The sequence below is a fragment of the Lolium rigidum genome, chromosome 1, assembly GCF_022539505.1.
Source record: "Lolium rigidum isolate FL_2022 chromosome 1, APGP_CSIRO_Lrig_0.1, whole genome shotgun sequence".
Lineage (NCBI taxonomy): Eukaryota > Viridiplantae > Streptophyta > Magnoliopsida > Poales > Poaceae > Lolium > Lolium rigidum.
This window is the reverse complement of record NC_061508.1, coordinates 359,421,437-359,433,696: the sequence shown is the minus strand read 5'-3', so window position 1 is coordinate 359,433,696 and position 12,260 is coordinate 359,421,437. Positions and strand designations below refer to the sequence as shown.

The 12,260-nt window shown below is 44.6% G+C and overlaps 2 protein-coding genes across 2 annotated transcripts; both read left to right on the top strand.

The window, feature by feature from the left end:
• Positions 1 to 372: 372 nt before the first annotated feature.
• On the top strand, positions 373 to 3,609 carry LOC124702753 (cytoplasmic 60S subunit biogenesis factor REI1 homolog 1-like). Its single transcript, XM_047234914.1, has 5 exons — positions 373 to 580; positions 1,533 to 2,087; positions 2,176 to 2,345; positions 2,852 to 3,070; positions 3,186 to 3,609. The coding sequence occupies exons 1-5, from the start codon at positions 476 to 478 to the stop codon at positions 3,343 to 3,345; spliced, it is 1,209 nt and encodes a 402-aa protein (XP_047090870.1). The 5' UTR covers positions 373 to 475; the 3' UTR covers positions 3,346 to 3,609.
• Positions 3,610 to 5,616: 2,007 nt separating this feature from the next.
• Positions 5,617 to 8,928, top strand: LOC124684711. The gene is made up of 3 exons (XM_047218972.1): positions 5,617 to 5,764; positions 7,158 to 8,145; positions 8,605 to 8,928. Exons 2-3 carry the CDS (start codon positions 7,217 to 7,219, stop codon positions 8,624 to 8,626), a joined length of 951 nt encoding a protein of 316 aa, XP_047074928.1. The 5' UTR covers positions 5,617 to 5,764; positions 7,158 to 7,216; the 3' UTR covers positions 8,627 to 8,928.
• The last annotated feature ends 3,332 nt before the right edge of the window (positions 8,929 to 12,260 follow it).

The following is a 12,260-nucleotide window of genomic DNA, read 5'->3' as shown; positions in this document are numbered from 1 at the left end:
CTCCAAGCAATGCAAAGGCTGGGTAGGTAGACTAGCCGCCCCCTTGATCAGCCCAAGCACACACTAAAGATCGGATTGGAGTAGATTAAAACCGGGAAAGAAGATGGATCTCATGCCGGAGAAAGATCGTCGGGGGAGTAGGAAAACCCTAGTAGCCTAGGGTAGTTTTGTTTTTGCAGTGCTATCGTTTTGGTGGTTTTCTATTTTCTAAGGGCTGAGCCCAAGAAAGGCCCAAAGCAAACCTGAAGGCGGTGGAGGCCTGACCCAAGCGCCCACGTCACCGCAGAACGCGTTCCTTCCTCGCCCTCGCCTACTTGGCTTCCTCTCCTCCAGCCGCCCCCGCCGCCACCACCCCTCTACTTCCCCACCCTCAAAGCGAGGAAAGCAACTCCAAAAGCGACCACCCCGCCGCCGCAGCCGCTCGCCGGAGCTGGTCCAAGCCGGAACCGAGGAGACAGGAAGAAGCGCGGCCAAGATGCCGACGATCACCTGCAACGCGTGCAACGCGGCGTTCGAGGAGGAGGAGGAGCAGCGCCTGCACTACCGCTCCGAGTGGCACCGCTACAACCTCAAGCGCAAGGTATGCCCCATATTCCCCCGCTTCCTCTGCGTCGGTGCCGCGGGATTAGGGTGGATGTGCCTGCTAGGGTTCCTGCTACGCGGCAGATGGACCATCGCATAGTCGATATGGTTCGTTGCGTGCTTCTAGAGAGGCGATTTTGCCTATAAGTCCTGTGCGAACACTTCGATTGCGAAGTTTTATTGCCTATTTTTGGTAGTTTAGTCGGTGGACCTGTGTGCTAGTGTTCATGAATGGTCAGAACGTGGATATCCTCCCAGTCATTTGAGTCAGCCAGAAGGCGAACGTTTGAATTAGAAGGTTTAGCTATTCGATCAGCCTAAGAAAGGGGGTTAAGTTTCTTGGCTTCGGTTAAGATTACAGGAAAGGGCTAGACCGGATTTATCTTCCGCAAATGCGCCAGTCTGTTCCAGTAGAAGTATTATACATGCCTGCTTTGTTCATCAGAAGAAGCCCTGCTGTAGGTTACGCATGTTGGATGAAGGGGATTTATCTTACTGGCGAAAAACTATTTTGCTCAATCGGCTCACTCGTCTTGTCTCCCTGGCATCAATTAAATCGGAACGGAGGGAGTACATGTTAGGCCAATTTTAGTGAACAAAATGGATGGAACTCAAGGGTGTGGTGGATTGGGGATGATTGCGGATACTCTGTTAGCTGGCTATTAAATCCGTGCAGGAAACATGCTATTGTATCTGTTTATCAACATCATGATTGTGCATGTACACATCCTGTAGTCCTAAAATAAGTGTCTCAGCTTTGTCTAGATACGGATGTATCTATAACTGAAATACATCTAGATACATCCGAATCTAGGCAAAGTTGATTCACTTATTTATGGACGGATGGAGTATTCAACTTCCTTTGATTAGTTTGATTTTGTTGCTTCTTCCTTGCTTCCTTCAGTATTGTACTTCTGCTATGTATCATCCTGATATTCAGTATTTCTCAGGTGGCTGGAGTTCCTGGTGTCACCGAGGCTCTGTTTGTGGCTAGACAGACTGCTTTAGCAGAGGAGACAAACTCTACCACTACTACTGTCGCTCCAATGTCTTACAGCTGCACTCTTTGTGGAAAGGGGTACAGGAGCTCTAAAGCTCATGCCGAGCATCTTAAGACACGGTCACATCTCCTGAGAGCTTCTCAGGACCCCAATGCCTCCACTGCTGCAGTAGTCAAGCCACTTCCTGAGCGAGCTCCTCGTGGCAAAGGCCCCTCTGCAATGGAAGAAGATGAAGATGAGGACGAGGATGAGGACGAGTGGGTTGAAATGGACCCAAGTGAGTTGGAGTCTACTTCAAACATGCAAGTAGAGGAAGACTCCAAGTCAGATGATGACATGGATGATCTTGAAGTGTTGGATCCCTCCTTCTGCTTCATGTGTGATCTCAAGCATGACAACATAGAGGACTGCATGATTCACATGCATAAGAAACATGGCTTTTTCATACCTGACAGTGAATACTTGAAAGACCCCAGTGGCCTTCTTACATATGTTGGTCTGAAGGTAGGGATTTTTCCGTCAGTACTAGTGGCTTATGTTCGCTAGTTGTGTGGTTTTGATCATTATGTCGTATTGGTTATTCTGCCTGCAGGTAAAGCGTGATTTTATGTGCCCCTACTGCAATGAGAGATGCCAGCCATTTCAAAGTCTCGAGGCCGTCAGGAAGCATATGGATGCAAAAGGTCACTGCAAATTACGTTATGGAGATGGTGGGGAAGATGAAGATGGTGATCTTGAGGACTTCTATGATTACAGCAGCAGGTTTGTACTGAATGCTGAACTTTCAAGCAATAAGTTTCTTCTTACAGAAGTATTCCTTAGCTTCTTGTTTCCAGTAGCAAGACATTATTGTGATAAGGATTTCAGCATTAGCTTTTGAGGCACTCTTTATTTTTTCTGAACAGCCTGTTCGATAACATACTCATCTTAGCATGTGTTTTCCAAATTTGAGAACTAGAGCTCTTTGCATTGGCTCTTGCTTTTCAGTTGCGACTTGTCTCCATGAATGCTTAGATTGGAGCAGAAATGATGTTGAGAATTGTATTCTGCATGTTGGGACAATCTTAGTGCTACAGTTTTTGAACAAAAGTAAAAGTAAATTGAACGCTTGAAGCTTTAAATAATCTGTTCCTCTCTCCACCCAATCGTAGTTATGTAGTATCTGTGGTCAGTTATTCAATATCAAATATCCTTCAGCGTGAACCCATTGAATCTGCAGTTCTGCACACGTCTATTATCTAACGGGTGTGGTTTTATTCTCATTGCAGCTACGTTGATGTGGAGGGTAAGCAGCTGGTTGCTGCAGACGACGTGGACAACAGCATTGAACTGGGAGGTGGTGGATCTGAGCTTGTGATCACAAACAAGAACGAGAAAGGGACGCGCGTGACTACTCTTGGTTCCCGAGAGTTCATCCGCTACTACCGCCAGAAGCCACGGCCTTCTGTTGCAGCAGATCGTGCTCTTGCGCTTTCCCTGGCTTCAAGGTCTGCATCCTGTGTCCCTTGATACTTCCTTTTTTCAGATATACTTGTCATGTCATAAGAATGCAAGAACTTTTGTTGGGCCTAATGGTGTTATGGTTTCTGTTCCCCACTTCAGCTACAAGAGCATGGGTTTGGTGACGGTTCAGTCCAAGCAGCAGATGGTGAGGCTGAAGGTGCTCCGAGCAATGAACAGGGGCGGGGTGGAGACGATGAGATCCAAGATGGGAATGAAGAGCAACGTGATCAGAAATCTCCCCAACAACGTCCCGTATTAGTCGATGGCACTTCTTGTACGAGCAAAGTCCTCTTACCTCCAGCGTCGCCTTCAAGGCCATGGGTGTGTTTTGTCTACCTGCCTGTCATGGCAGAGAGCTTACAGTATTTACAACGTTGGAGTCTTTTGTTGAGTCTTGTGGCTGCCACACTTCTGTTTACAGTGTTCAGTCAAGTTGAACCTATGATAAGTACTACGGGAAGACTAGATTGTATCGAGCATACGGAGTTTTCAGAAACCATGGTACCATATGCGTTGTTGGATACTGTTTTGTGTCTTAAGCTGTGATGGCCTTGAGTCGAGTATTCTGGTTGACAAATGCAAATAAGTACGCTCAATCAACTGCAGATGGAGCAAGGATGTCAGGGTCTCACCTAACGCAAGTAGCGACCCGGTCGGGTCAGATCCTGGGACGAGCAGCCGACGCATTTTTTCCACACAACAAACACGAGCTGCCGGTTCATGTTTGATATTGCAGTAATTATTATTTTTCTAGGGGAAGTAGATAGAACATTTTAGATTTTTTTGACGCTGGACTAGTTAGAAATGGGTTTCCTTCTGGCATTTGCCGTGGCTTCTCTTCCTCCACACGTCACCCTCTTAGCCATTCCTTTCCCAAGGTTATTCTATGCCAAAAATGCTTTCATACTCGTGCACTCCATCTCACTGGGAAGACTATACTATGGATTATACAAGTCCCATTCCATTTGGCAGTTTGGTAGTAATTTAATCCGGATCAAAGATAATTAATCACCAATAATGCTCTGTCACGGCTAAAAAAAGAAGAAGCCTCTGCCAGATGTAGGGCTCCTTTGATTCAAAGGATTTGCATAGGAATTGTGTAGGATTTGGTTCCTATGGGAAAAATTTCTTTACATGTTGTTTGATTCATAGGAACATATCCTATAGGAAAAATTCCTATAGGAATCTTGTAGTGTAATTCCTATAGGAAAAAAACATTAGCTCATACCTCATTGAAAAATTCCTTTGCTACAATCAAACAAACTTCATCTTCCTATAGGTTTCAAGTAGACATGTCATTTCAATCCTATACCTTTCCTATTCCTATGATTTTCCTATCCTTTAAATCAAAGGAGCCCGTAGTCTTGAGGCTCTCCCTCTCCCTCCAAAGCATGTATGTACAATGCAAGATGCTTAGAGGGCTATTTAGAAAAATAAACCGGCCTTTTCTAAGCGTTTATGCTTGTTTACACTAGTCACATGTTTAATTAGGTGCTTCTTATATGTACTTCCTCCATTTCTAAAAATATCTTCATAAATCTCTTTAGATACGCATGAATCTATAGCTAAAATATGTCTACATACATCCTATCTAGATAAAGTTGTGAAGCTTTTTTAGGAACGAAAAAAATATAAATAAACACTAATGATTAATAAATGGGTTGGTTTATTTTCGTAAGCACTACACTAAGCACCTTAAACTGAGGCATCTGACTAGTGTAAATATAAACACCTAAAAAGCAGTTCATTTTGCAAAAACTCAATTCGGCTCCCGGGTGCGTATGATCCCTCTACCATAAAAACATATCTGTAAGTGTTAAAAAATTTGAAAAAAAATCACATGTACATCTCCATAATATATGTGTGTTCGTCAATTTTCACGAAAAAATAGTTTTTTTTTTTGTAGTATACGTGAAAAGGAGAAAATTTATCTCGTGACAAGTTTTTGTTTTAGCACCGAATTTTGTCCTTTTTACACACGCCACACGACAAGTCGATATTTTATAAAACGACTTTGTGAGCGCCTAGCACATGAAGATGCACGCGCGAAATTTCTGTTTCAAATTTTTTAACATTTCAAAATGTGTCTAACATGCATTCAAAATAAAGGGAGCATACGCTCCCATGTGCCAAACACTCCCATTCATTTTGGTAAGCACTAGCTAAGCATTGTGGTGAATTTTGTTTGAGGATACAGTATACATGACTTTTTAGGTTGTAAACCCATGATCCATCTTATTCGGCAATACACGGAGCTGCGACGTCAATGTAAACGTGAACAGTGAGATCTCCTCCCAAAATATAACAGAAAAAGGTAGAGCAGAGGAGCGTCTGCATCGCAGAAAACAAATGCAAAACAGAAAGAAGGAACGAAAAAAGGTGGAGAAAAGGGGAGCGCGACCCGGCATTAGAAAAACAGAACCGAAGAGCCGAAATGGAGGGCGACTTGCGCTTGCGCGAGTAGAAAAAGAGGAGGGATAGATAGCGAGCGAGGGTGGCTGCATCATCATCACCACCACCACCACCACCTCTCCAAGTCCTCGGCCTCCGCGACCCGGAGCTGGGAGGGCGGCGCAGGTTTTCAACTCCCCCCACTTCGTCTCGGTCTCCTCCCCCCGCCGCCGCCACCAACCCCGAGCCGCGGCGGCACCGGCACCGGCGGCCACGGTACGGCGACGGTACGGCTCCTCTTCCTCCCTTCCCCCCCGCTCGATTTCGATCGGCGCTCCTGAGGGATCGGTGCGCGCCTCCTCGTCGTTTTGCGTGATTTGGGCTGGATTTTCGGGGGAGGGATTTTGCGGGTTCGCGGATTTTTAGCTCGGGCGGATTCGGGGGTTGTTGCGTTCGGCCGCCGACGCTTTTTGGCGGGTTCGTTCCTGCTGGTGATTCTGAGAGATTCAGGGTTTAGGCGTGATTTGTGGGGGGCTCCATCCCGATCTCCTCTGCTTTGACCTGACCCGCCTGCGTGCTCGGCGCGCGCACCGTTCAGATGCATGCGGGTCGGTGAGGAATTTCGGTTGGTCTCGGTCACTGCGCCAACCAGATCGAGTTATGCTTTTACCGATTTTCCATTCCGCTTATGTTTGGAGGTGATGGTAGGATTTTCGTTTTTAGGATTTCGATTGATTCGGTAGTTGGTCGGGTTTGGCCAGATGGCTATGCTGTTTTGGGGGGTCTGAGATCAGATGAGAACCGGACTAGCAGCTGTTGATTTTGTGTGCGTTGAGAGCTTGGTCATAGATGGAGCAAGCTTTTAGCAAATCATTACACACGTGAGAGGGACGCCTCAGCGCTTATCATCTCCAAAGGGGTTAATAAGAGCTTATTGGAAAACGTATGATTACATGGGCTGATTGGGTACTGATGGTGTCTTTACTTTGTCATGTACCATAGACTATCATCGTCTACCGTGATCTGTACTGATTGAAATGCTAAATATGCCATTTCGCTGTGTATGGAGTATATACTCTGAAATACTTCAAAGTCTGCCGTGTCTGCGTATAATACTCCGCCGATACTCCGAGACCCCGATACACGGGACATACACGTACCCCAGGAGTATCGGCTTTTCCGATTTTAAAAAAGAAAGAAAAAAATACCGATACACCGCCGATACACAGTTAGGGACATCTCGACATGGCTAGGACACATGAACATTGGGAAGCCCAATCAAAGCCCACTAGTGACCCTAATAGCCAGTGCGCTATCTATCTATTTGCTTGATTAACCATGGAAGTGGTTTGGATTGAGGCCTCAGGACTGAGCGCACCGCCACCGTTGCCGTCTGGAGTCGCTAGCTGCCGTCTAGAATCGCCTCCCCGCAACCTGGAATCATTCTCTCCTCCGGCGCCTCAATTATTCTTTGACTTCACAAGTCATTGCATAGCATTTCATTAATTTTATATGTATATTCGCCGTATTGTTGTTTCTAGAAATTGACGTATCACGTATCCCCATATCCGTATCGCCGTATCTGTCTCGTCGTATCGGTGCTTCATAGAGTATATATATGCTATGTTTAGGAAGGAGGAACTGAGAGCTGATATCTGTTTGCTCGTTGATGTTATCCAGGTTGTAATGAAAAGTTACAACACCTGCTAAGGGACAGGAGCTCCGCTACGAAGTTCGACATGGGGTCAGGAAACCTGGTGATGAAGAAGGTGGTGAGGCCCAGCTCATTCGATCTGGACATACAGCTCGACAAAAGCTGGAAGGAGGACGTGACTTGCCCAATCTGTCTAGATTACCCCCACAACGCGGTCCTGCTTAGATGCACATCTTACGAGAACGGCTGCAGGCCGTTCGTGTGCGACACGGACCAGACCCGCTCAAACTGTCTCGAGAGGTTTAAGGGTGCATACGAGCTGCCTGCCAACGTGAAGATCTCGTCTATAGCCGTGGCTCCTCTTGACAGCATCCACATCGTGTCGTCTCAAGTGAACAACCGCCCGAGCTGCCCGTTGTGCAGAGGCGATGTCATTGGGTGGATTGTCATTGGCGAGGCTCGTCTGCACCTTAACCAGAAGAAGAGGTGCTGTGAAGAGGATCACTGTACCTTTGCTGGTAACTTCAACGAGCTTCAGAAGCACACGCAGCAGAAGCATCCGGATTCACGCCCTTCAGAAATCGATCCTGCCAGGCAGGTTGATTGGGATAACTTCCAGCAATCTTCTGATATTGTGGATGTCTTGAGCACGATACATGCACAAGTTCCTAATGGTATTGTTCTCGGAGATTATGTCATTGAGTATGGGGATGATGAAACTGGAGAAGACTACGAAGTTCTCCGCAGGGTTAGGAGGAGGTGGTGGTCCTTTATCTGTTGCAAAGCCTTCTGCAGATATCCGAGAAGGCGAAGAAGAGGAAGATCAAGGGAAAGTAGAGGCAGTGGAAGGAGGAACAGCCATCAGGCTCATCTGGAAAACTTCAATCTTGAGGTTCCGACACAGGCTGTTGACTTGAGGGAACTCAGATTTGATGAAATCGATGATGAATACATTGTCACAGGGGCCTTACCTAGTATGGGAACACCTGGAAGAATGGCCAGTTTCCACTACAGGTCAGTATAAGCAATCTAGTATTTTATTATACCATAGTATTGTGGAGCTATATCAAACCACTGCTCATAGAGTAGCTTTATTTCCAACCGGCCTAGCCCCCATTCCTAAAGTATATAAATACATGATACTCACATACTAGCCCAGAGATAAACCTTCCTTTATACAAGGGCTTCCCCTAGTTAAAAATCGCCAATCTATTGTGTATTCATGAGTTACCTGTTTAGGATTTCAGTGTATATTTGTTTTAACTGTGTATAACAAAACTTCTTGCGAGGAGTCTATGTTGTAAGGCAGTAAGGGCTAAGGATTAACATTTTGAGACTGCCCATCAAATTCAGCATGATTGTCGCCTATAGTAGATAATAGAATTTTCTTTTATATTTAAACCTTGATCAACTTTTCCTCTTTTATTCTACTCTGGCTCTGTCTGATGTATGATGTTTTCTCGATGTATCCAGGGATACAAGATATGGCCGGTGATCTGCCTACTTATAGAACAAGCTGATAAAGAAATGGAATTGCAGCCATGATGTGATGCCGCAACCATCAGGACATTGTACCTCTGCTCATTTTTGTTTCTTTACCGCCTTGGTTGTTGCTAGGTGCCGCTCCAGCCCAAACTTCCTGTGCATAAGAAGTAGCAACAGAAACACTCTGCCGTCGTCCATTTGCAATAGATTTAATTATCCTAGTTTTCATCTTGTATATATTTAGCACCCATCTCTACAGTGATGTTGGTGAAAAGCTTTTTTTGCCTTTTGGAAATGCTGCTTCTGCTCGGATGTAGCGAAACTTTCACAGGGAATGCCATAGCAAACTTGAGCTCATTCAAGGTTTGTTTGGAGCGACTCTTGTCTTGCCTTGCCGAGTCCGGCTGTCGTAAGAGTTTTCGGATGTTGTTTGTGTTCTCTTGAGACAACATGGGTGATGGGGCACATGTAATCGGTGTTTCATCAGGTGAAGAATCCAGCTTCGAACAAGTGTTTGGAGAGTCACAGGTGAAGTGACCGACAGTTGCACGCGGAGTTGTCCTTTGCCAGGCGCTAAAAGTAACCTGATTGCCTGAATTCATTTGCATGTCGTATGGTGCTGTGTCTCACATCTGCCTATAGGCGCTGATCAGGACAGGTGCGTGATTGTGTTGGTATTGCTACTGGAATCTCTCTTCTGAACCTACCATCACGAGTTGATTCTAAATTAAGGCTGTATCCTAAACGCTGTGGGTGATATGCTGCGTGGTGGTGCAAATATGCTCAATGATTGGCTAGAGGCAGACCAAGGTTGTAGTGTACATGACGCCGACCGTGCAGATTTTCTTTACATTATTTCTTGCCACATCCATGGATGTTTTGACACTGTCCTTGACATTAACTTATTATTGGTGCTTCATCTTATCCTGATCCGCGGAATGCCAGACGGGGTATGTTTGGCTGATGATGGCGATATCTGAACAGACAGGTATACTTGTGTCTGTCTAGTCTAGAAAAGAAAAGCAATTTAAGAAATGAGTTGAGATTCGTGGCCTAACGTCCTGCGTTGGGAGTTTGTCTGGGCCGAAATATTGTCAGGTTAGCTGCAGTTTCAACTCCAACGGCGAGAATTTCTGGGTGCCCCGGTGCCTTTGCTCCTTTTTATTTGTTTTCGTAGGAACATCATTCTCGTAGGAACACTGAATTTGCATTGTCTGAAATAAATTTCCTACTCTCCTCTCTGGCTAGCGCCACTAATTCACTGGCATCGGAGGCAGCCATGCTCTCCGGTAATGTTGAGGAAATTGCTTATCGGTTTCAACTCGATCGGCTAGCGATTATCGATTAATCGATAAATTGACTGATTAATCGGCCGATAAATAAGGTAATTAGACGATAAATGAGTTAATCGGCTAATCGTGACCCACCGAGTAACGATTAATCGGCAATCAGCCGATTTTTTGAACAGTGCTCTCCGGTGAGCACATCATGGTATCCCCACTCCTTGTAAACATATAAAACATCAAGAAAAGAAATGGTTTCATTAATCATGATGGTAAAATAACATCACATAATCTGTATATAGAAACCTCGACTCAGTGGTACCTGCTATGTAGGCAGCGGGACAGAGCGCCTGGACGGTATGTTGGAGGATCTTCTTGCGGCAGCCCGTCGCATTTCTACGTCGTCCAGCCTCTGAGTGTCCCTCTTCTGTGGGATGTTGTATCGCTTTCAGACCGTTGGTGTGTGTTATGTTCTGGCTGTGTTGTATCTGAACCTTGTATGGACGTGGTTGCTTTATTTATAAAGCGGGACGAAATCCTATTTCGAGGAAATAAAATCACATAATCTGTATATAGAAAAACAAAAAGTTCATCACACACATAGCATACACCGCCAACATTGTTCGGTAATTACAGGGCAAAATTTGCTTCGTCACACTTTCTCTACCTCTTCCATTTCCAGAGCACCAAAAGCTTCTCGTGAGCAATCTCAAATAATTCTATCTTACAGGATATGATCTCGTACATCACACAAAGGAAATACGAATTACGACAAGTTAAGTATGCGAGGGCCGAGGGATCAATAAACTTGTATTTACAAACCAATGAGTACTTTACAATTATAGAACATGCCAACTGATACTGGCCTCCATGCATGCTATCAAGTTCCTTTCATCCTGGAACTCTTCAGTTAACGCTGCTTAAGTTCTCTTGTGTATTCATTAGCAAAAAAAAGTTCTCTTATGTATTATGCTGTTTCTTCCTCTAGCTTTTTAAATGTAGATTCCTTGATTAGTGCCCTTCGTTTGAGCAACAACATGCTATCATGTCAATCTCCATTATGTTTGCATTCCACAAAATCTTAATGGGTGCCTTGTTCGTTCAAACACATTATCTATGATGATGTTGTCGAAGTGAAGGGACGGTAGCATATGACGATGTGAACATTGTCAGAGCTTTTTTTTTTCCGTAGGAAGATCATTCTGATAGGGACCCTGAATTTGCATTGTCTGAATTTTTTTCCTTCTCTCCTCTCCCTGGCTAGCCCCACTATTTCACTGGCATCGAACACCGGAGGCAGCTATGCTCTTTGGTGAGCACATCACGGTATCCCCACTCCTTGTAAACATATAAAACATCAAGAAAATATGGTTTCACTAATCATCATGGTAAAATAACTTCACATAATCTATATATATAGAAAAAGGAAAAAGTTCATCACACAGCATAGTATACAGGCAAATGTCGCCAAGATTATTCGATAATTACAGGGTAAAATTATCGTCGTCACACTCTACTTCCATTTCCAGAGCACCAAAAGCTTCTCGTGAGCAATCTCAAATAATTCGATCTTACAGCGATATGATCTCGTACATCACAAAGGAAATAGGAATTGCGAAAGTTAAGCATGCGAGGGATTAATAACCTGTATTTACAAACCAACAATTAGTCTACAATTACAGAACATGCCAATTAATACTGGCCTCCATGCATGCTATCAAGTTGCTTTCATCCTGGAACTCTTCAGTTAGCGCTGTTAAAGTTCTCTTGTGTATTCCTTCATAGAAAGTTCTCTTGTGTATTATGCTGTTTCTTTTAGCTAAAATGCACATTCCTTGATTAGTGCCCTCTGTTTGGGCTACAACATTTTATCATGCCAATCTCCATTATGTACATTGTCATCACAGATTAGTTCACAATTACAGATGAGGCAAATAATTGTGAACTAATCTCTGTCATGTTAACATGGCTTCACAGTTTGTATTCCACCTTCCTTGACAGTCGCCAAAGATGCAAAGTGTTGAAAAACGAGACATGTACATTAAATTTTATTTGCGAAGAACGAGTGCACACGTTTCACGGCATCACACACCCCCTGCCACTTCTTCCCTGTCCAAAGCACCAAAGCATCCCCACGACCAGTAATCTCCAAGAAGTCTTGTAGCTAAATGGTTTCGTATATCCCAGGAAATTCGAACGCATGTATCGCTAGAGATCAAGAACTTCATTGACATCACAGATTAGTTTACAATTACAGACAAGGCAAATAATTTTTGCTACTTCCCACGCCGAGACATTTGGAATCGAAACTCTCCTAGCTAGAAGGCTAGAGCCCTAAACCCTATGATGTGAAGGCAGCCT